This window comes from Pleurodeles waltl, chromosome 4_2 (genome assembly GCF_031143425.1).
Source record: "Pleurodeles waltl isolate 20211129_DDA chromosome 4_2, aPleWal1.hap1.20221129, whole genome shotgun sequence".
Lineage (NCBI taxonomy): Eukaryota > Metazoa > Chordata > Amphibia > Caudata > Salamandridae > Pleurodeles > Pleurodeles waltl.
Genome location: NC_090443.1, coordinates 610,831,031 through 610,856,104, shown reverse-complemented (window position 1 = coordinate 610,856,104; position 25,074 = coordinate 610,831,031). Strand labels below are relative to the sequence as shown.

Below are 25,074 nucleotides of genomic sequence, written 5' to 3'. Positions count from 1 at the left end.
TCCAACAGGGTCGTAATAAGGGCCACTATGTGCTTTACAACAGAAAAAAGAATACCCCCCCACATTCCAATCCACTCACTCCTGTTCACATCCAGAATCATTCCCTATCATACTCTCCATTCACACCCTGACCCAGCCATCCGATACATACAAAACAAAATACAATGGAAAAGCAGTTCTGATGTATAGCCATTGTAATGTTGAGAGCTGGAATCACTCCTAAAGGTGCCAACGCATTTCGAGGTGGGAAATAATTTCATCCGGCCAACTTCTTCAGGACCACACTATGCTACAGATGTTTCAAAAGGTTGACAGTGGGCGGAATACTGATGTATTACTCGAGATCACACCAATGTCAGGGCAACATGGCACATCCTCGGGAATCTTTCTATCTTTTTATTGATACCTACAATTCCAAGTAGTCAGCAAGAAAAGGAGGGAATCAATAGGCCTCTTCGTATTAAATCCTTCCTGAAAGGGTCCCTCCCTGCAAAAAATTATTCTGTATTTACTTCTGTCAAATCCTCTTCTACAGGAAGGACACCCTAGAGATTCTTGTATTGAATCAATGACATCAAAATCAAGCTTCCAATGAGTCTATTGGATTCCAAAACTTCCGCTTGCACCAGAGGGATTCCTGTCTTCATTTTGGAGGCAATATGCTGTGGAAGAGCTTCCCCAGCAGCCTGAGTCACATATGGCATGGAGAAGTCATTTCCTGCTCATTTTACTTTCACTGCTTCAGTGCTCAGGGGCATAACTCAACAACCCCAGGAACCAATTTTCATGGGGAAAGTACTATTTAAGGGGACACAGTTCCATTACCACTGGTATCCCTCCTTAGTTGACCACCTGCTTGCGGATCGCTGCAGGAGGATGATCTTCAAGTGGTAATCCACTCACTAGACACGAAGGATATGGAGTGGGGGTGGGGGTAGGTGGGAGTGGATTCCCTGGACATGGGCCTGTGCTCCCTCCTGGTCCAGTCCCTGGAGGTGGATGGGGTATTCACCCCCTAGCTGCTCCCCGGGTGGGAGTGAGGGGCAGAAAGCCCACTAGACACTAGGGATTGGTGAACTGCATCATATCTTTTGGGGGAGTAGCCCCAATTACATGGGCCTGTGCTTCTCTTTGCCCTGGTCCTCATTAGTCTTTCTGGCCAGTGGGGGTTGTTGGAGGTGTTCACTTCAATCTGCACCCCACCACGCCCACTAGATGGCAGAAATCACATTTGACTATCAGGGAAAATATGGTACAAAAAAAGGGAGGGGTGATGTGCCCCAATGGCAGAGCACACCCAACATTGGAAGATTGAGGGAGACTAGCGACTATCTGCCCTTGGGAAGGCATTAAGCCCACTATACTCAAGAAATGTATTTTGTTGTTGTATGGGAAAAAGTAGTGCGTGGGTTGACCACCCTGGTGTTGGCCTATCCTTCAGTCCTAAACCCCCAACAGTATTTCAGTCCGCCTTGGGCACATAGCCCCATTCCCATGGCAAGCAAGTAAAATTCAGATTTTTTTGGCTGTAGTTTGGACACATCAACCAGAAGAGTAGGAGTAAGTCCTGCAAGAGGAAAGGACCAAACTAGGGTCAATAGAAGTACTTGTGCAGGGAGGGGGTGGCTCTTTTTATGCCTGCTTTGATCCTGTCACAAGGAAAATGTGTGATTTGAGGCAAAGTTTGATGTTTGCAGGACATTGTGACTAAGAAACCTTAGTGGAATCCATGTGAGGTACATCACCCTGGAGCCCATCTCCCCCCCGGTGTATGGTTTTCAAAAATGTCTTGATCTGGTAGATTTCCTAGGGTGGCAGCTGAACGCAGGTCCAAATATCGCACCATTGCCAAATCAGTTTTTTTTTTTTTTTTCACAGGAAACATTGCGTTTCGAGCCCTTTCCTGTTGCATGCTCTATACCAACCCACAGGTGTGAGGTACAGTTTTTATCGGGAGATGCTGGGGGCCCAGGTTATGCCATTGTAAAACAGACATGGATTCTGCTGGGTAAAATAGGATATCTCCAGTTCATGTTTTGAGGTGTATTGTGTAGCAGGTACTGGGCCTAACCACACGACTGGGGTGCCATTTTTTAGTATGAGAGGTGGGGGAAGACAGAATAGCAAAACATTTGTTATTACCAATTGGATTTCTCTGCATTTGTGCTTTCCAAAAGTTAGCCAATGTGTAAGGAAGAATACATTTTGCAAAATGTCTTCTTAATTGCATGGTGGTATGGATGACCACACATTCAGAGACGTACAAATAATCACTACTCCTAAATTCAGCACCTTGTGTACATTTATTTAAGAAATACATAGGTTTCCTTCATACACATTTTTCACTCTATATATTTTACCATTTGAATAGCTCTATACTTGGTACACAATGATAAACCTTTGTGAGGTGCAGCTCAGTTGGTGACTCTGGGTACCTTGAGTTATTGGAAAACCTGGTAACCCTATATATCCTCGCCATCAGAAAGGTCTAGCTGATGTACTGGTGTATTGCTTTTGTAAATCAGCCATTGTGACAAGAAGGTGCAGATGAACATGTTTTCACAATTTTTTTTTTTTTTCCTACTCTTTTTCAATTCTTACTGCCATATTTAGTTTCTTTGGAAAAACCTTGAGGGTTCTACACAATTAACCCATGATGAATTCAGAATTGTGTCTACTTTTCAGAAATGCACAGCTTTCCAGCATCACTCCTGGGTTTCACACCTGGGTCCTCCACCACCGACTGGAAATAGGTTGAAAGCACAAACATTTAGAAAAATGGAATAACCTCTTAAAAAAATGCCAAAACTGTGGTTAAAAAATGTTTTAGATACAGTTCTGCATGTTCTTGAAGGCTGGTGATTTCAGCACCGCAAACCTTTCATTTATATAATTTCTAGGAAAAACCAGACACTTTTGTTGAAGAGCAACTTTTCCCATTTGTCCCCTCCCCCCCCACCCAAAAAAAATGCTATATTTTGGCTGTTTTCTCTGTCGCCTCAAGGTGAATCAAGAAACCCTGGTACCATTACAATCCTCATGATATTGAGAAAAATTTATGCAAATTAAGCATGGATACCTTATGTGGAAAAAAATGCTATGTAGGCCTAAATGTGAAGTGCCCCCCAAAAAAGCCTCAGCACTGGGATGAGAAAGCTTCAGCAGTTAAGAGGTTAAAGGGGTCAATGTACAACTATTCAAGAAACACAGCTATGATTCTCGAAGTTCACTTGGAAGGGTAGCCTAGTTCTCTGCTCTCAACAGTGCAGCCTTGGTTCTTTCTTCTTCACTCCAGTGTTAAAAAAATACAATAATAAAAAAGCAAAAATAGGAAACATTTAATTATATGTTATTTTTTTTAAAGTTTATAATGCTGTAGAGAGAAGAAGCTTCACAAAGCAATTTTCTATTTTTCTACAATGTGTGGAACAGACCTTTATTGTTTCTAACATCCAGGGCTTATCGATTGTCATGTGTGGGTTACCATGATCATCATATTAATTACTTGCAGGTAGGGATAATTTAGTAGGAGACGGTGATAATTTCCGCTCTGCTGGCGGAGTTGGTGGAATTTTGACCGCTCTGCGTTATGTTTGTAATGCGGAGTTCCAGCCAAATTTCACAACCTGCTGGCTTTTCTCGCGTACAGCTCGCCAGCAGTAAGTTGGTGAGTGAGAGCAAGAATTAACGTCCCCTAGTGTAATTTTGGGACGCTAGGAGGGCATCCAGCGAGATTGTCCCAGCGTAGGCAGTCGCGACTGTTTGTGATGAGAAAGGTGCAGCTCAAGCAGAAAATCTGCTTGAGCTGCAGGAAAATCAACTTGAGCAGCACAGCCCTCTGGCACACCGCGTGGTGAAGTTTGCACTGATTGTTCAGCATGTAATAAGGTTCTAGCGCTAAAAATCAGCAGAAGCAATACAGTGTGCCGATTTCTGCCCATTACAAGAAAACTCTGCAGAATTCCAGGGAGTAAAACTCCACGAGTTCTGCCCAACCCTAATGTTTAGTTGGCTCTGCCTTCCCTTGGTTGGGGCAAGGCAAGGCGAACTAATCATTGGGAGTGGGCGGAACTCGCGCTTCCGGTCTAGGAAGGACCTGATCTGGCAGATCAGGCTGGAATGTTCCCATGAGGAACAGGGTAAAGTCTGATTTGTGTATGGTTGGGTCCAAACTGGGGTGGCACAGTGAGCAAAAGATCAATGGATTTAACCCAGATCTGTGACTGGGAGTGAGTGTTTGAAAGTTTCAGCACTCTGTCCATCATCCTTTTTTGTTGCTAAAGTCTCCAAAAATGTGTGCTGCTGCCTGCCACTTGCAAACACTGGCACAACTTAGGACAGGGCATGCTCCTTGAAGCACAGTAAAATGCAACACAGCTCTCTGCTTCTGGATCCTCCTACCACTCCTTGCTTCTGTAGGAGGGCTAAGGAAGTGGACCATTGTCCTGGTGTCCTCTGCACAATCAATGGGTGCAAGAGACAGCTCTGCCTCACTTGGCCAAACCTATGGACAAGGGGACACATCCAGCCTAGGATAGGGCTGATGGAAATTGTAAAAAGTGTTAAGGGCCCAATACAACCCTTCCCACTTCGTACATAGTCTCCAGGAGGTATAAGTCTGACACTAGAAGCCTTCCCTGCCTTAGACAAGTGGGTGGGGTGGGGTTTTGTGGGCGTTTACAGCATCGGCTCTTGCTGTGCAGCTTTCTTTTTTGTTAATTCCACACAATGCTTCAGAATAGGCTTTAAAATGCCCTTTTCCCTTTACAGAATATATGTATACTATACCAAGTTATGGTTTGTACATATTACCCGTAATAATGTATTACATGCTTAGTTTGGTGCCATTATCATGAAAAAAAATGTTGTCATACAGGGATTTTCTTTTTTTTACTGAAACGGTAAGTGAAATAATGGACTATACTGTTTGTAGTAAAATGAAAACTAAGTTATATAATCATGAAGTTAAGAATAATGTGTTTACAGAAACCAGGCTTTGATTTATTTATTAAACAGAAAATTTAGTTTGTTGAAGTCAGATATTTTTTAAGCTGCTGCCGGCAAGAAGAGGTTATCAATGGGCCCAGCCAGTCAGTCGTATCCAAACCACACCTAATGGTAAAATTTTCTGCATCTCTCCTGTCTTTCACTGCTTGGGAGAGGATGGCCCGTCCCTCCTCTGCGACCTGTGGCAGCACTTGCACAACCGTATACCACAAGGTATGGGAATAACGGCCAAACAGGCATGCAGTGTTCACTGACCGCAATGCTAGGCTGGTAAGAGAAAACATTTCCTTGCCTAGGCTATCCAGCCTCTTGGATTCCATGTCCGGGGGAGCAGCAGAGAACGCGCCATGGGAAGTTGAGGTTTAGACTACCAAGTTCTCAGGGGTAGGGTGTTGGTTGAGGAAACTACGATCACCCAGGGCAAGTTCTCACCAGGACGTCAGTCAGTTCTTCATTAAAGGGCAATAGGGATTCGGATGAGGAAGCCCCAGGGTGAAGCACTCCCATCAAGGGGTTAGTCTTCACCGGCACAGAGGGAAGTTTAAGGTCATGGACCTCCGCTGCCATCATCACCACCACTGCATAACATACTCATTCCTCCGTAGCCAGGGTAGTTGGAGACAGCATGCCAGTATCTGGGGCGGTGTCCAGTCCACTGGCATCTCCCAGTTCCTCAGGTCAGTCCGATAAAGTTGGGGTCTCTAGCTTGTATTCTAAAGGGTCCGGTGACCTTCCCAATCTTCCCCCATGCCTGACTGCTCCAGAAAATGCTCAGGAAACGACCTAGGACCAATGGGCCCTGCCGGTGCCGGAATCGACGTCTATCAATGCCGTTCCGACTCAGAGTTGTCAGGGATGAGAATGGAAATGGCACCGCCGGTGCCGCCGGCTGTGCTGTGAGCATCAGCACCAAAAAAGGTCATGTTGACATGACTGATGGCGAACTGGATCAGAGATCGGATCCGTGAGACCCCACCGGAGCTGAGCCCAGAGCCGTCTGCGCAGAACCTGATAGAGCCTCCTCCGACCCTGCCGGAACCGAAGGAGCTTTGGAAGAGCCACTTGAATACACAGTGCATGGGCTCGTAGAAGCCTTTCAACTGAGCGGGGGTCACTCTGGCTCCCGGAAACGGGGGCAGGCGTGGAGTGAGACCTGGCAACGGATCCGCAACCATGGCTTGAACGCTGATGTTTCTTATGCTTCAGACAAGGCGCATTCGAAGTCAGTTTAGACTTCTTCTTGTGCCTCTTCTCCGACTGTCCCGAGGACCTTGAGTGAGAAAAAGAGGACTTTGGGGCTCCTGGAGTAGTTCCACAACCTTCTTCTTGATCGGAACTGAGACCTCCTATGAGTCGGGCTAGCCAGTGTCTGCCGCGAGGCCGCAAGCAACTTTAGGGACCGCTCCCTCAAAGTTTTCGGCGCCGTGGCCCGGCAGTCCAAGCATGACTTCGAATCATGGTCGCACACAAGACACCACGTGGAAGTCTGTTAACGACATGGCATGGTGACAGGCGCCACACGGCTTGAAACCTGCCTTCCTGGAAGACATCCTTCAACACACTTAAAAAAAAAAAAAAACATCAAAAAAGACAGATGGGTAGCTCTTCTCGGGATCAGTCCTAACCGGCATGGAAAGAAAAGAACTGACATCGTTGCGCCTGGTTGGCTCTTATATAGGTGACTGCGACATCACTTCCGGCACCAACGATGCCAAGCAGAACCGAACGAAGACCCCCAATGGCGAGCAGGAGTACTGCTCACGCAAAAGTTTACAGATCCAGTCTGACACCTGGAAATTCAAAGGTAAGTAATCTGTAGCTAGAAGTCTCTATCAGATATATGAGTTTTTAAAACACTGCATTTTTGAGGAATAAAAGTACCTAAACGTGGAATATATGTAATAAGAGGTGGTGTCTACAGTCTAATATGCTATTTATTACAACTACTTACTGTGGGAGGGGCCATCACTCACAAGAGATGAAGTTGGATGGGGAAGACTTGTAACTGGCCTTAACCTAGACATCATGCCTCTCATATGTGCCTGGCATGAGAAACCCTCAAAAGTGAGGGTACCGCGTGACACAAACCCTGTCCCAGACAAAGCAGCCTTTCAAAGTTAAGACCACAGGTACCCCGTCTCTCACACATTCTCTTGCATCTTCCTCTGTGTGCAACATAGAAGTGTTCTATGCCTGTGGAAATCCTGAAATGCTGGTACACTACATGTGAAAATCCTAATAAGCGTGCAGAAAAGTATTATGTTTTTCTAGGATCCTGCCTATATGAACTGCACTATGCATTATTTTTCAGTGTACCTTTCGTGGGGTTGGGAGGTGGGAGGATTTAAAGTGTAACATCTCCTTGGTTGGAATTTCTTCCCGTAAATCACAGGGAAGCTGGGTATCAAGCTTATAACAACATACCTTATTGTGAAACGTTTTCAAAGCCTTATTTTCGCAAAAAGTCTGGTTAAGGATCTGCTAAGGACAAAAGCTTGAATATAAATTATTTTGTTACCTGAGTTAAAGGGTTTATTTACCACTTTTACGGATAATTGGCATTTATATTACAGTTGATTAATATGTTATATGTTCACAAACTCAAATTTGGGAGATACCGAAATGCAAAATAATCGCTAATAGCATTCCTATGGTTATAATTAAATCTCTTATGCTACAAGAAAGTTATTTTTGTTTTGGAGGTGAACTACAAAATAAAAACTGGGGAGAAAAACATGCATGCATGTAGGCAGGCGTGAATCATTTCAACTTGCATCCCATTATTTTTATTTTGTGTCCACTGTATTTTTCAACAAGGGTGAGTGGCCTCTTTCAGACATAGAAGTAACTTCAGGTATGCCCAATATTGCTGAAACAATATACGATTGATAGCCGAGTAGAAGGGCCTCTAAGCCATTGTTCAACAATCCAAAATGTATTCCAGCAAAAGATTATGCATATTCACCTTCAGTTAATTTAAAGATATTAATTTTATCACTTTCTAGTCAGGGAGATATGAATCATGTAATCTTGCTGGTTTTAGTGGCTCTATCCTAATGGCCTAATATTCTGTGAGAGGGGTTCTTGTCAGCAATGGCAAAACCTAGAGGAAGAAGTTGTAACTGCTTCCCTTTGAACACCTGGATCTAGTATCTTCTATATTAATTGTGATCTGGGTCATACAGCTACAATAATTATTCAAGAAGAACCTAGGGCCAGGATAAATATAATAACAAATTCTGCAACTTATCAGTCCTCAGTAAAGCCTCTTAGGCATGAATGAAAACGTACCTGAGTAAAAATATTGTGAGTCTGGCTTAAAATCCACCTGGCATCGGCGTCGGGAGCTACAAGAAGCTTTAAAGTTCCAATGTCAACATCTGTACATAGTGTCCAGAAGTGAGGATCATGTAGACTGTAAACTCCTTGTAACTGTTGTACCTACAATACAAAATATAAAATATTAATTTATAAATTAGGCAACAAACATGCTTCGCAACATCCATAAATAAATATTTTTGGGGGAGAAACACAAACACTGAACCGTAACGTCACTGGCACACTAAGCGTTTGGAGATGTTGCATTAGAGTTTTTAATAAATGGGCGATATGTTACAATTATTTAAAAATGCCTACAAAGTAGCTGAAGCAATCCAAGATAACATCGGATTTCCATCATAAGTTTAATGGACAATTCTCATAGGTCAGACGGGCTCCACTGAAATAAGCATATAACAAAACAAAATACACAAACCAGTGGATGACATCTCCAAGGAGAGCACTAACCCTTTGGTAACACTGAGGCAGAGCATGGTCCAGTGAGGGAGGCGTCCGCTGCATCAGAATTCCAATTGACTGTTTCAGCAGAGGTACCACACTAGCAAAGGAAGACACAATGGACAACATGAAGATCTCTCAATGAACAAGCACAGGTACACCACAGTATAGACTCACTTAGAAGAATATATGAAACATTTCAATTACATCGCGCTCGGTAGTGAAGAGGACATCTTTGTTCTGCACTGTAGTTCATTTCCAAACCACCACGAAAAGGGCAAGGTTCAAGCATAAAACGAGAAACTATAGTCACCTGTAATCCTATAAGATGAATACAGACTTCCAAGTCGAAGGCTCTATTGCTGATCAGTGGGAACAGATAAAAAAGTGTAATCGTAAAAGTGACACAATATAAATTATTCGAGAAAGGAGGAAATGGATAAAAGTGGTACGCCATATTTTGTAAATTAGAAGAAGAAACTACATTAACAAACCAAAAAAAGACATGTGGAGGTGTGCCCTTTTGATGCTGTTAAAAAAACTTAACTCGTTTTTTGGAAGAAACCTTCAGATGTGTTTCTTCTGCCAATTGAGTGCTGTGCTGTCAGAGGAGCAACTGACACAGAAGTGAAATAAGCCCTGAGAAAGCCAATGGGTTTCCATTTTTAAGCCAGTGGGACTGGCTTGCAACCGAAATGCAAGTCAGACCTGTAAGCTTTGGCAATTCTTGTTCATAAAGCACATTCAATTTTATTATTTACCATTGTATAATTGACGAAGAAACAAGATTGAAATAAGAAGGAAATGCACAAAAGACCAAGCTACTTACTTTCCTTCGGTGATGCTTTATATGGTGGAGACAATATCTAGTTGCAGACTCCTTACCTCAGAATTTCCCCCCAGGCGTCAGACTGAATCCATAGAATTTTGTGAGCAGTACCCCTGTGCGCCATCAGGGACCAACGATCGGCTTCAAGTCTGTCGTCCGTGTCGTCTGCGCCAGATAGGACTTTGCAGTTCCTTGATAGGTGCCACCCCGGTGTGCTGACAGTGCCTTTTCATGACTTTCCATGCCAGAAGCACAGAGCGATAAAGAAAATGACTACAGGTGCTTTAAAACTAAGGCCTTGAAAGGGGAGTCCCTGTTCCTAGAAATCAGTTCGCACGGGGGGAGGATGAGTGGGTCAGTAAGGAAATCTGCCACTAGATATTGTCTATACTAGATAAGGAGTCATCTGAAAGAGACTTCTAGTTGCAGATTCCTTAACTTTGAATAGATTCCCAAGCAATACCATCCCGCAGGGTCTGTGAACAATGATCATACTACAAATGCCTGTAGGACCAAACAGGCAAAGTACTCATCCCTACGGACTTGACTGTCCAGGCAATAGTGTCAGGTAATCGGCTGCAGGGATGCCCACAGTGCTGCCTGACAGTTGTCAAGGAGTGGAACTCTGCATGCTAACTAACACACTGGTCGCAGCTGTAGCTCAAGAAGAATCAGCACACAAAACCTGTGGGTGGTTACTTTTCGGCCAGTGTCTAGCAGATCTTAACGCAGCATATGACCCATCTGGAGGTGGTCTGCTTCTGCACTGTGTCACCTTTCTTTGCACCCACGTAGCCTACAAACAGTTGATCATCCATCCGGAACTCTTTTGTACTCTCAAGGTAGAATGCTAACGCACTTTTTGGGTCCAGACAGTAGAGTCTCTCCTCTTCTTTTGAAGGATTTTGGGGGTACATCAAAAGTAGGAAAGGTGATGGATTGGCCTACTGAAGTGGCTCGAATGGAGCACACATCAGAAATGTCCAAAAAAATTCAAATCCTATTGGAGCATAATGAATGAGAATGAAAGAAAAAGATGTGTAAAACCCTCGAGGAACCTATGTACAATAGGAGATTTAAACAAAGAAGGTTGATCTGGCAACCTCATACAAGCAGAAAAAGCAGACAAATAACCTTCAAGAGTGCCCATAGAAAAGCCCTGCTGGGCCAGAGAAAGGATAAACAACAGAACCTCTGAGAGAGAGGTGCAGAAAGGGGGTCAACAGACTTGTCTGTGCAGTGTCACATATCCCTTTTGGTGGAGGATTGGCTGGCTGCCAAGATTACGTTATAGACTTCGGGAGGAAGGTCTAAAGCTTTGAACTGTTACCACTCAATTTGCACGCAAAAAAGCAGAGAGTGGATAGGCTTAAGTGCAGAACCCTCCCCTGCTGCTGCGACAGAAGATTCTCCCGAAGGGCCAGTCTGATTGATGGACATGCTCAGCAGCTCAGGATACCAGAATCTCCATGCCCAGTCTGGAGCCACAAGGATTACTTAGGCCTGGTTGTTCTTGATCTTCTTGAGAACTCTGGACAGAAGTGGTAAGGGTAGAAAGGCCTACCTGAGGCCTGAATTCCATTCAATGCAAAACTTGTCTCTGAGAGATTGCCGCCTCTGAAACTCGAACATGCAAAACTGCTGACACTGCACATTCTCTGCGGAGGCAAACCGATCTAACCAAGGCTCTCCCCACTTCTGAAAGAGACCTTGTGCCACCTCTGGATGGAGACGCCATTTATTATCCCCTAGGCATTTTTGGCTGCGTTTGTCTGCTCTGGCGTTCGGAGATCCCAACAGATGTTGAACCACCAGGGATATTTCCTGATGTTCCAGCCACGTCCAGGGTCGCAGAGCCTCTTGCCAAATGTCCACGACCCATGTATTGCAGTACCACATGGCCGTAGGTTGTCCATGAACACCTGCACCATCCTTCCATTGATGAAGGGAAGAAATATCTTTAATGCCAGCCAGATCGCATGGAGCTTCAGCAGGTTGATGTGGAGTCCGGATCCTGCCAGAGAGCAGATGCCTCTGATGGCCACCTCTCCCAGATGGCCACCCCATCCCAGGAGTGATGAGTCTGTCAATACTGTGGGATCTGGTTGGGGAAGGAAGAGGGATGTACCATAACACAATTGTGGTTCATTAACCCCCACTGCAGATCTTGCACAGTTCCCTCCGAGATATGGACCATGTCGGAGAGATTCCCCTGATGCTGTGCCCACTGGAACTTCAGATCCCACTGCAGAGCCCGCATAGGCCATCGGGTATGTGTCACCAGCAGGATGCAGGAGGCTGTGAGGCTCAGCAGCCTTAGAGGCATTCTCACCGAAATCCATGATAGAGGCTGAAACATTGGTATCATAGTCCGAATATCCTGGAATCGCTGCTCGGGAGAATAAACCCAAAACTGCACTGTGACCAGAACAGATCCAATGAAAGGGAGTGTGTGAGAGGGAGACAGGTCTGACTTCGGCACGTTTATAGTACACCTCAGAAAATGCAGGAGGTCCGCTGTAGCCTGGAGGTGGGAGATGACAGCCTGGCTTCGACAGCTAGTCGTCGAGATAGGGGAAGACTGAAACCCCTGATCTGCACAGATGAGCTGCAACTACTGACATCACCTTGGTGAACACCATAGGGGCACGGGTAAGGCCACAGGGGAGTATGGTGAACTGAAAGTGTTCATGGCCACCGTGAACCACAAGTAAAGTCTGTGGGCAGGCAGGATGGGAATTTGAAAATAGGCGTCCTGCAAATCCAGTGCTACAATCCAGTCTCCTGGGTCCAGGGCAGATAGAACCTAAGCTAGAGTGAGCAACTTGAACTTCTCCTTCTTGAGGAAGAGATTCAGGGACCGCAGGTCTAGGATAGTGCAGAGGCCCTTGTTCTTTTGGGTACCAGAAAGTAGCAGGAATAACAACCACAACCTATTTCTGGTACTGGAACCCTCTCTATGGCTTCCTTGGCCAAGAGCCATAACTTCCTCGAGGAGAAGGGCCAAATAATCCTCCATCCTCCGATCGTAGGATGGTGGCATGGATGGAGGGGTAGTCTCAAAGGGGAAGGAGTAGCCCCTTCGGACTATCTGCAAAACTCACCTGTCTGACATGATGGATTGCCAGCAGAGCAAGTGATGGCGACTCCTGACTCCAACTGGCCCAAAGTGGGGGAAGAATCAGACTAGGAACGCTTAGAGGCTGCTGAAGTGGGAACGGGACGGCAGACTGGCTAGACTGCTGGCTACCCGATCAACAAGGACCGTGGATCCAGCACCCTTGGCCAGGCAGAGGCTGGACAACATGCGCAGCACGGTGGCCGGCCAGGAATGGATGCGGTTGGAGACCTCTTCTGTAGCCATGAATGGGGTGAAAGGCAGACTGAGGGGGTTGAGGGACACCGGGAGGCCCAAGAACCTGGCTGTAGCTCGAGAATCCTTGAAGCACCCGTGTGCCAAGTCCCCCTCGTCTCCGATGAGACAGATTCCATCAAAGGACATGCCCATCAAAGTAGCTTGGACATCCCCTGAAAAGCCAGACATCCTCAGCCAGGAGTGGTGCCTCAAGGCCACTGTCGAGGAAAGCACTCTAAGTCAGTTGTGTCCAGTCTGCAATGGATTGCAAACTTAGCTGTCTCTCTCCCATTGGCAACATCCTGAGGGTACAGCCCAGACCTCCTCCAGGACCTGTGGCAGCACTTGCGCAACCGTATCCCACACAGTGTTTGAATAATGACCCAAAGGGCATGCTGTGTTCACGGACCACAATGCAAGACTGGTGGAAGAAAACATAATCTTCCAAAATGTGTCCAACCTTTTGGATTTCCTATCCGGGGGTGTGGAAGGGAACACGCCCTGGGAGGTAGAGGCTTAGATTACCAAGCCCTCAGGGTAGAGTGTTGCGTCAGAAAACTTGGGGCCCTTGGAGTGGGGCGATGGTGGCGGGCAAGTGTCCTGTTAAAAGGAGCCCCTACGCTGGGCGTGGACAAGGTACTCCGTAGGACATCCGTGAAGGTCTCATTAAACAGATGCATGGGTTCTGAGGTTGAAGCACCTGCTTGTAGCACCTCTGTCACAAGATTAGTCCTGACTGCCACAGAAGGCAACTCGAGGTCCAGGACTTCAGCTGCCCTCCTCACCACTTTGAACAGGAAGCTCCCTCCTCCAATGTCATGGGTAGGGGGAGAAAGTATGCCAGTATCGGGAGAAGTATCCAGTCTGCTGGCTTCACCCAAGTCTGTATGCCGGCCCATAAACTGTTCCTGGAGCGGGTATTCTAAAGGGTCCAGCGACCACCATCCCATTCATCTCCGTAACTTAGCCCATAAGAAAGGGGCTCAGGATTTGACATAGGAGACAAGGCTCCTGCGGGTGTCAGAATCGGCGTTCTACGATGCCCATTCAGCTCAGTGTCAGGGATTACAATAGGGATGGCTCCACCCGTGGGCATGAACAGTGCCAGAAGCATAGGGACCAGTGTCCGGAAAGGTTGAAGTGTTACAACTGACGTCAGTCTGGATCCAGGACTCGATCCTTGGGTGCCCCTCAGAGCCTAGGCCATAGCCGTGGAACTCAAAGGGCCCCTTCCAACTCTGCGGGACCCGAAGGTGCTCCAGCAGTGTCAGGCTGCCTAAAAATAAGGTGCATGGCCTTGTAAAACTCTGTAAGTTGGGCAAGGTTGCTCCGGCTCCCAGAAACTATGGGAGGCAAGGAGTCGGCCCGGCGCAGCCTCCACAGAGCAAGGCCTTGAACACCAATGCTCCCTCATCTCGTCAGCCGACGGACGAAGAGAAGTGAAATAATGCTTCGACTTCTTAAATTTCTTCTTGTGCCTACACTTACCTGATCACACCAAGGACTTTGAGTGGGACGATGACGACGGAGGACTCCACGACCGATCCCAGGACCTTCCTCTCGACTGAGATCTTGACTTGCACAGAGTCAATCGTCGAGTCGCCATCTGCTTCAGGGACCATACCCTCAAAGCCTTCGGATGCATGGCCCGACACTCAGAGCACGACTTCGGGTCATGGTCGCGTCCCAGGCACCAAGGACACACAAGGTGTGGAACAGTCATGCACATCGCCCGATGACCAGAACCACGGGGCTTGAACCTAGACTTCCTCAATGACATCCTCAACGCACCAGGAGTTGAAAACTCAAAAAAATCTTTAACAAAAAGTTGAAAAAAGCAAGTAAAAAAATGACCCGAGGGGTAATTCTCTTCGATTCAGCGCTTGCTTGTGTGGAAAGAACTGACATCAGTGCACCAGGGTGGAGCCTATATAGGAACTGCAACGTCATATCCACTGTGTACAACGTCGACAATGGACACGGAGGTGATCAATGCCACCTGATGGTGTGCAGAGGTAATGTTCACAAAATTCTACGGATCCAGTCTGACCCTTGGGGACATTCAAAGGTAAGGAATCTGCCAGTAGAAGCCTCTATCAGATATATCATATGCAAATATGGTATTCAAATGCCTGCAAAGTTTTGAGAAAAGCTGTAACTACTTTTCTGATGCAGGCTGCAATACCTTAGACTATTACTAGCTGTCTCTGGAGTCAGGCACAAATCCTTACAGTAGCAGGCCACAGTACCTTACGCCAGATACACAACTGCTTTAGGAAGACAGCGTACCAAAAGCAGTTATTAGAGGCCCCTTGTGTCAAAAATACTTGATTGGAAAATTGCAGTACCTCAGGCTGTTAAGAGAGGTCCACAAGCATCCACCAAAGATCCTTCGATCTCTAGACATCAGAACATTATGAACAGGGCAGATGCCCTTGAAAGAGTGCTTTTGTTGAGTGTGGGATGAAAGCAGGGCAAAAAAAGTGACTGTTCTTTCCTCACAATAGAGTGGAAACATTTTGACAGGAAAGAGTTTGCCACATTCCTGTCCAAAACAATCCTCTGTATGGATTTCAGGCAAAATGTGTTTTTTTTACTTTGACTCAAAGCAAGAAAACTAAGTTTATGGTGCTACTTTCTTGCCTCTTCTCATCTCTAAGGGTATTCTAGTGGTGACTCTATTGCACAGACAAATTCCAGGCTGCCCAAAGGATAATTACTCTTCTAGTGGAGAGAGCATATTTGCTGCAGAATCAGTTGTTAGCTTTGTTATGGAAATAGTCAGAAACTGTCTTAGGGTTCACTTATTCAATGGCAGCAATGATCCATGCAATTTCATGAACCACAATGGTTAAGTTCCTGATGGATCAAATGGAATCCAGTTGGGGTCAACTATGAGGTCTTCTTCCTTGGGACAGAAGAAAATCAGCTAGCAGTTTGATGGTTGTAGGGCCACTTTTACTCCTGATAATCTTAAAAACACACACTAGCTATTTGTGGTGGTGAAGGGAAGCACTGGATACATCAATGCAAAAACAGAAATAATAAGCCAAATCTATTCAGTCCTCCAATTGGAGGATGTTGATTGTAATCTTTTGAGCTTTACAGGTAATCAATGCTCTCTTAAGCAGTCGAGCTCTTTGGCCACCTAGAAAACCAGGCGCCAGATCCTGTGTGAATCACGGGGGATGCATGAGGTACTAAGTTAGGAGCAGTAGCTCAGAGCTTGTTGAGCTTGGCAGAGAATAATCTTTAATTGTCTGTAATCTATCCACCAAGAAGGGACAACATTATAGGCAGTTCTGTTGGACATTCCCTTTCTCAATGGAGATCATTCACAAGATGTGTGTAGCATCTCTGTACTGGTTTGCTCCTAGAATTAGGTATAAAATTCCTAGAAGTAGGGGCTTGCAAAGAGGACACTGTCATTCCTTTGGTTTGAAGTGTTCTTGTATGAATCCAACTCCTATTTCTGTGCCCTGGGGATACTGTGGAAGGCAGATGTGGGTAGGGTCTGAGGCTTGATATGGATCCTACAGATGGCAAGGAAGCTGATAAAGTGAACCTGCAGAGGAAGGGACGCTTGTGAGAGATAACGGCAACATTCAGATGTCCAGGAGCTTTTCAACAGTGGATATTTATTCTTACCAACAAGATGAATTTGCTTGATGGTGTAGACGAAGGATTTCATCCATGCACCTGTGATGCATGCATGATTTTGACGTTTCTTAGGAAGGGTTCCTAAATAAACTAGCTTCCTCATGGAAGCATCAGAGGGTTATTAGTCCAAGTCTTTTGAGAAACTTGGAAGTCAGGAGCATAATGAAACCCTGGCAAACTAGGTGAACTGCAGTCGCCAGTGGCTCTGATTCCCTTGCGCTCTCGAAATCTCCCAACAGTTTAGAGAGGACCACATGAGGGCTGCTGTAAACCACATCTACGTTGTTTGCAAAAGATGGTATTCTCAAGGACAATTACCTCAGACAAGAACATAGTGGTGCTAGGCAGTATTTTACTTTCATAAACACCGACTAGTATTCTCTAAGAAGGAGTGATCTTGAGACCAGAACTACTTTTCCAGCAAATGTGTTCTCCCATTTCCACATGTGGAGTATATAATTTTCATGAGCCTTTCCTCCACCACTCAATAACAAAGCAGGGAAGAGCATAGCGTAACCAAGATATTTCTCTTTTGACCTTACTGAACCAGTTTCTTCTGAAAGCCATAATACACATTTCCTAGTTAAGATCAGCTGAAGGAAGGAAGAGAGCATGTACATCCACTGATGCCACTAAGTAAGAATGGCAATCTCCGAGACATTTGAGGTTGTGGGAAATAGGGTTCCCGTAGGAATAATAGCAAATCACCTCTTGAAATGGCAGCACTGTGAGCAGAATGCAAGAACTTCTCCATGGGGCAGTCTGGAGGGCTGTCACTGAGTCACATTACCATCTACCATCGAATAAGACCCGGAAAGGGATTTTTTGGTGAAGCAGTGCTCGGGGTTGTGTCTGGCTTATAACATATTCAGGATACAGTTTGCATGGTTGCTGCAACATTTCTAAGCCCCGACTTTCTTTATGTTGCTAAAAATCGAAATGGGAAGGAACCAAGTAGCCTGACATCCTCATAAGGTAAGGGATGTGAAAAGACAAATACATTGACTAGGGAATAATATAGACTATAGTCCTCAAAGTTCAAATACTCCTCGTCACAGTCCAGCATTTGCACCCTCCCATCATTCAGAACAATATTCTAAAATAACCTTGGGAATAGAAAGAGGATTCCGGGGAGAAAAAAGTAATTGGTATTGAGAAATGATGGTAAAAAAGAGATCTTTGTTCTAAACAAAATAGGTTATCCCATTTCAAGCGAGGCTGGCCTCCTCATTATCTTACCCTTACTGTTATTTTTCCCACTTTTGTCCACCCTATGCCGAGATTGTCCCCCTGTCCATCCACCTGGTTTGTACACTCTGTCCCCCGATTTCATCTCTGTTCATCTCAATATGCTCGCACTTTCCTAATGTATACTTGTGATCCTCTCTGCATGTTTTGTTTATCTGTGCTTGTTTATTGTGTGCTGTGTCTATAAGTTATACCCAAAGACGAATTCATACATTACAAATAATCCACACGAGACATTTTCTCTGTAATGGAGATTACTGGCAGGTTATCAGTACATTCATTAATGGATTACAAACAAAACACTCATCAGTGCACACAAATGTATAGGTGTTATTAACGTATACTGGTGACGTTTGCCCATTTCATGAACTATACATATGTAAAATGTATGGTACTTTATGCATTTTGCACAGTGCTTAATTTGTAAATCAAAACGTGCTGGTGCCCAAAGCCCTCCTTCTAAGTACGCTGCTGCAATTAATGTGCAAACACGGAACACTGAGGCAGCGTAATTCCTGAGGCCATCTCTTCAATCCGTGTACAGCCCCTCCCTGCCCCTTCAGCTCACACTTGCAGCTGTCTGCTCCCCCTTTGTGACGCTTTTTCGTTTTTCTCTTCCTCCGTCTTTCCCAAATGTGTCTTTTGCTCGCAATAAATGCTTGAGGCAGAAAATCAAGCGCCGGCCCTCAAAAATAAGTGCCGGTGCTCTGCACCGGGAACAACAAGCACAAATTAAGCACTGATTTTGCACAACTAGGCTCACAAATTTTTGGAATCATGTTTTATTAATTTTAGTTTACCTGCATGGCAATTATTTCTTCGTGTACATGACAAAACTTCTTAAACATACCCTGTAAAAACAGGAATTGGAATGGTTCGCTGTACTTTTTGCAATACTTTGGTGTGATGCATTTACATGCCCCGACAAGGGTGGGACGTGCATTCCTACTTGCTGGGGATATCCAGAAAGTTTATCTTTTTTGGGAAGTGAACTCATTTGCATTGCATTAACTTTACCACCCCTCCAAGATTGGTCTCACCCACCTTTAAAAAAATGACTATGTATGTACTTAAGTGCATAGACTGCACACCTAATTCATTTCTGGGAAACAAACTGTTGTAGGTATAAACGACGGAACATCAGGAAAAGTACAAGAAGAAGATTTATTCAGGAAATAAACAACCCAAAAGGAAACGGCTGCTACTGGGCTGCCAAGCAATCCAACTGACACAGAATCATTGTTAGTGCCTGGAACATCAGCATCAACCAGGCTCCAGAACGTGAGTCTTGATGTCACCAAGGTTCCAGGCCCAGCATACACATGCTAGGAATAGACGTAAAACATTTAAGATCACAACACATCCCCCTCCCTCACAATAATCCATACAACAACTACGTAATAACAGAAAGAAGTAATATAGTCCTTCACCCAGAATGGTTTTGAACGTGATCTGGATGAAAACTTTGAGCATGGTAATGACTCCTTGGATGTTTCCATGCCTGGTGATGATTCCTTAGATGTTTCCATGAAATCTCTACTTTGATCTTGCAAAGTGGGAAAATAGGAGTCTTTCACTTGACCTTCCCACCTCGCGATTCTAGACATGCTCCAAGCGTCACCATTATCAAGAATCACAATGTTCCCTTTTATTTCTTTAATACAATACGGCCCCTTGAAAACAGACCTTCCCTTGGTTGTGAAACAGGGATTCCTCACTAACACTAAATCACCAATCTTCCACTTAACACCAGACACACCATGTTTAGTGTCAAATCGCCGTTTGTAGTTACCCTGATATTTTTTCCTGAGACTGGGTGCCATATCAAATCTTTCACGATTGGACTTGGTTTGTGCAACCTTGTTATTAAACCATGCTGGAAATAGTTTAGTACAACCCATCTTTCCCCTCATATACTCAAAAGGAGCTATGTAGGTGACACTGTTTGGGGTGTTACGATAGGCCCACCACAGATCCTTTAGTAGATTAGTCAAGGGAGTTCTAGTTTCGATGGCTTCCTGCACACAAGCCTTAACCATCCTGTTCATGCGCTCAGCTAGACCATTGGCTTGTGGTAAATATAAGGCAGTCTTCAAATGTACAATAGCCAGGGAATCTAAGAAACGTTTCATGTCCATCGAAGTCAATTGTACACCATTATCAGTGACTAATTGGCTAGGTATACCCTCCTTAGAGAACTCCTCCTCAAGGAAGTCAATCACTGTACGAGTATCAATTGAACTTACACACTTGGTCACCACCCACTTGGACGTATAATCCACCAAAAGCATGACATATTGTTCATTCGCTGGTAAAAGATGAAACGGACCCATAAAATCCAAACCTAATTTCATCCAAGCTTTCTCTGGCACATGTACAGGAGACAATGGTGCCTTCATCACAACCTTGCTCTTGTCATTGCTCGCACAACTCAAACAATCCTTCACAACCGCCTCAGCCTCACGGTCTAATCCTGGCCACCAGTATATAGCCCTTAGTCTAGATTTGGTCATACCCCTTCCCAAATGCCCTTCATGAGCCAGCTGGAGAATTCTGTTCCTCACACCCACTGGTGGTATGGATTTACTCCCTCTAAACAATTCTCCTCCACTAAGAGAGAGTTCATTTTTTACATTCCAAAAACTTATCAAAGAATTAGGAACCTCTTTGTACTCTGGCCAACCTCTGACAATGAACTTTTCAAGTTCACGCCTACCTTCATCACTTTCTACAGCCGCTCTCCACTCTTCTTCACTAATTGCTGCTTCTCTCACCCAATTGATATTACCATCCTCTACTATTTCTTCACCACTGTCAATTGAGGAACGGGACAAAAAATCTGCCACAATATTCCTTGGTCCCGGCACATATTCTACAGTGAAATTGTACTCCAACAATCCCTCCACCCACCTTCGTATTCTAGGAGTTAATGCTTCATTTTTCTTAGGAGGGAAAATTTGAACGAGAGGCCTATGGTCAGTCTTAACCACGAAGGGTAACCCCCAAAGATAAAATTTAAAGTGTTTGACTGCCCACATACACGCAAGTGCTTCTCGTTCAATAACTGAATAATGTTGTTCTGTCACTTTGAGAGCACGGGAAGCAAAAGCGATCACCTTATCTTCACAATCTACTCTCTGAGTAAGTACCGCCCCCAACCCTTTAACACTCGCGTCAGTGTACAAATAGGTTTTGGCACGCACATCAAAATGCCCTAGAGTGGGCATCTTTCCAATACAAGTTTTTACCAAGGAAACAGCAGTTGCACAGCCCTCATCCCACACAAATTCAGAACCCTTCTTTAAAAGAGCTCTCAACGGTTGGGTCACACTAGCAAAATTGGGAATAAATTTGGAGTAATATTCCGCCAACCCTAGGAACGACTTCACATCATCCTTGTCCTTGGGTTCAGGAGCACTAACTATGGAATCAACCAGCTCCAACTTGGGTTTAATCCCCTCCCCGGAGATGGTGTGCCCCAAATACGTTACAGAAGAGACCTTGAATTTACATTTTTCTTTTTTTACAGTAAGACCTGCCTCAGCTAATTTGCACAACACCTCTCTTAAGATTTTATCATGTTCACTCACTGTTCCCCCATGAATCAATATATCATCCTGGAAACACAAAATACCAGTAGTTCCTCCTAAAACTTTCTTCATAACACGTTGGAAACATGCAGCCGCAGAAGCCAACCCAAAAGGCATCCTCAAAAACTGATAAGCCCCTAAAGGTGTTACAAATGAGGTGAGATGCCTGGATTCAGGGTGCAATACAATCTGGTGATATGCCGAGGATAAATCCAAAACACTGAACACTTTAGAACCTCCCAAGGAAGACAATTCTTCCGAAATATTAGGTAGCGGTTGACGATCCACCCAGATAAACTTATTAAGGTCTCTAAGATCAACACACATGCGGATCCGTTTCCCATTATCCTTCGATGCTAGAACAACAGGGGCCAGCCACTCTGAGGACTCTATCTCTTCAATGACCCGTGCCTTCAATAGTCTATCAAGTTCCACTTTGAGAGGTTCCAGCATTAACTTAGGCACTCTTCTGACTTTGTGTACAACAGGGGTTATATTTTTCTTAAGAATGATCTTGTGTTCGAAATTTACTAAACAGCCTAATTCTTCACTGAACACACTAGGAAACTCTTGGCAAATATCTAACTGGTTATTTTCTTCAGACACTACCATGACCTGGTCTTTAGAATTGGGATCTAGTTTAATGCCCATGTCGCGTTGATGGCGCCATCCTAACAAATTATTGCCACGTTTGGCCACATAAACCTTCCCTACAGTAAACTTGTCTCGAAATTGAATTTTCATAATCTTGTATCCAACTACATCTATTCTAGCGCCACCATAACTGACTGGGTTGATGTCAGGTTTAGAGAGAGAATCTAGATTCTCATTAAAAATCTCCTTCCAGTTTTTATCACCGACCATGGTGTATGGAGAACCAGAGTCCGCTAGAACCGTAATGACTCAGTTGTCAAGTTTAATAGCACACTCAGGCATGACTACGGGTCCCTCATCAACCATGCTAGTGTTGTGTCCTACCAGATCGATCTCTTGCCCTACATACAAAACAATTTTATTGATATTCCCAGTGACAGAATCTATGTTGTTTTTGTCGTTGTTACACACCCTGGCATAATGGCCTTTCCTTCCACACTTCCTACACACAGAATTTCGTGCAAAACAATTAGGACTGTTAGCAACATGACCCATGTTACCACAGCGGTAACAACGTAATGATTTACTGTCCCTTTTTTTATCCTGGATAAGTGTTTGAGACTTATTGTCCATGCCAACTCCTAAAACTTCTTCCTGGATTTTTAATTCTTGTATAGTGGAGAGCCCATCTCTATCAGAATGATTCATTTCCTTGATCCAATTACTGGTACTTTCCATGCCTTCAACAATTGCAATCGCTTCTCTCAAATCAGGGTTTCTAGTTAAGAGCTTCTCCTGCACTCTTCTGTTATTGGTGCAACGCACTAGTTGATCTCGTATAAGAGAGTCTGTAATGTCACCAAATTCGCAAGTGCGAGCTAAAGTCCGTAAGGCAGCAATAAAATTACCTACACTTTCAGTACTGCCTTGAGATCTGGCAAAAAATTTGTGCCTTTCAAGAACAACATTCAATTTAGACTCAAAATGAGATGCCAACATCACCACCGACATTTCATATACATCTCTGGGTTCACCATCGGTTCCAACGATAATTAACGGCTCCAAACTGTCATATATATTTCTGCCTTCAATCCCTAAATTATGTAAAAGGACTGCTCGTTTTCTTGCTGGAGAGAATTTTTCTCCCCCTATGGCTATTAGATATGAGTCAAACAGATTCTTCCACCTCTTCCACGGAAGAATAGGATCACCTTTGTCTAATAAAAAAGGTGGTGGTTGAGACATGGTGGGTGTAGCCATTGTTATTAACACGGAAACTGTCAAATTCTGTAAAATGCTCTCTCTTTTATCCACAATAAAAAAAAATTGTCTTCACATAAGGAACAGAAGTTCAAAATCTTCAGTTAATTTATTCCAGGATCTCTATGGCAACTCCTAAGCCAAAGAGCCAGAAAAATGTACGAGGCAGTCTAGTTTATTTCTACAGTCTCCATGGCAACTAAAGTAACATGTGACGTAGATCCCATTACATTTCTTGTTGCCAACAGCGTTTTCTTCCCACAACTCCTCCTGACTTTTAAAGAAAAACAAATATTCGTCAGACCAAGCTGGGAACTCCTGCTATAAGTGGCTGTGTCACTGTGAACACGGCCGCGCACTGAACGTTATCGCCGTGAGGAATGTGGCCGCGCACGGAGCGTTCTCACCGTGAGAAGTGCGGCCTCCGTTAAAACAACGTATACACGGAGCGTATACGTACTTGAGCGCGGCGAGACACAGCAAAAAATTTTTTGACAGTCCGTACCTGGAAGGGCGCTCCTGAACACAGCCGCGCACTGGATGTATTTACCGTGAGGAGTGCGGCCGCGCACAGAGCATTCTCGCTGTGATGAGTGCGTTCTCCGTTGAAACAGCGAGCAATAGCAGAAAAAACATAGGCTGGCCGTACCTCCAAAAATAGACCTTAGAGAGCAAATCCTTCCGAAATAAACACAGAGGAGAGTGAACAACGAACATCCAATAACCGCAGTGCAGCTCTTCGTTGAAAGAGAGAAAAAAAAAAAAAATACGTCCGTGGGTTCTGGGTTGTCAAAGTCTTCGTCGCCAGTGTTGTAAGTATAAACGACGGAACATCAGGAAAAGTACAAGAAGAAGATTTATTCAGGAAATAAACAACCCAAAAGGAAACGGCTGCTACTGGGCTGCCAAGCAATCCAACTGACACAGAATCATTGTTAGTGCCTGGAACATCAGCATCAACCAGGCTCCAGAACGTGAGTCTTGATGTCACCAAGGTTCCAGGCCCAGCATACACATGCTAGGAATAGACGTAAAACATTTAAGATCACAACACAAACCTAATGTACACACGACCACACTGCAACTTCTTCCAGGTGCAAGACCACTTTATGCGTGAAAAGAAGCTTTGTGGCTCAGCTCCCATGCTTAGCCACTCAATAGTCCGAAAAGGCAATAAGGTTTTCAGGTGTTGCGGAATTCAATGTTGCAGCAACACACAAATACCAACATGAAAAATGTATCCACCTCCAATTTTAAACCTAACCTCAAACATGCAGAGGCAGAAATGGTCCAATGGCATATTCACTGGGACCCGCGAGGCGTGTTGAATGCTAGAAGCGGCCTATGGCAGTAATTTGGGGCTCCTGGGATATTGAATACTAAATGAGTGACAGTGCCACGCTCATCTTTCACATCGTAATCATTTAGGGCAAGCAGAGAGACCCAGAGCCTCTATAAAGCCCTTACAGCAGCTGCCGATGGAGTGATGGGTTTGGGGGAAACAGGACATGGCAGTCATGGGTAGGCCTCTATCTCGCGAGAGGAAGCTGCAGCTATGGGTGACCAGTATCTTTAGCAGTGGCAGCGTGTGCGCCAGGAAAACGCCTGTGACTGGTTGTTGCAGCAATGCTGGTCGAGATAGTGGCCCTTAGGGGGTGACAGGCATGCAGCAGTGAACGGCAGAAGGATGGTTGGAGATCAGAGAAAGAGCTGGGCAGCGATCAGAATGTGACACGAGTGCCCCGCAGCAGAAG

General features: G+C 44.8%; 1 protein-coding gene across 1 annotated transcript in view; it reads right to left on the bottom strand.

Moving 5' to 3' along the window:
* The window catches only part of SLC30A7 (solute carrier family 30 member 7), a 156,563-nt gene that overhangs the window by 4,667 nt on the left and 126,822 nt on the right, over nucleotides 1–25,074 (bottom strand). The window contains exons 9-10 of the mRNA XM_069232181.1: nucleotides 8,794–8,884; nucleotides 8,299–8,448 (exon numbers count right to left, since the gene is read on the bottom strand). Coding sequence (XP_069088282.1) covers nucleotides 8,299–8,448; nucleotides 8,794–8,884 — 241 coding nt within the window. The remainder of the gene's footprint in view (nucleotides 1–8,298; nucleotides 8,449–8,793; nucleotides 8,885–25,074) is intronic.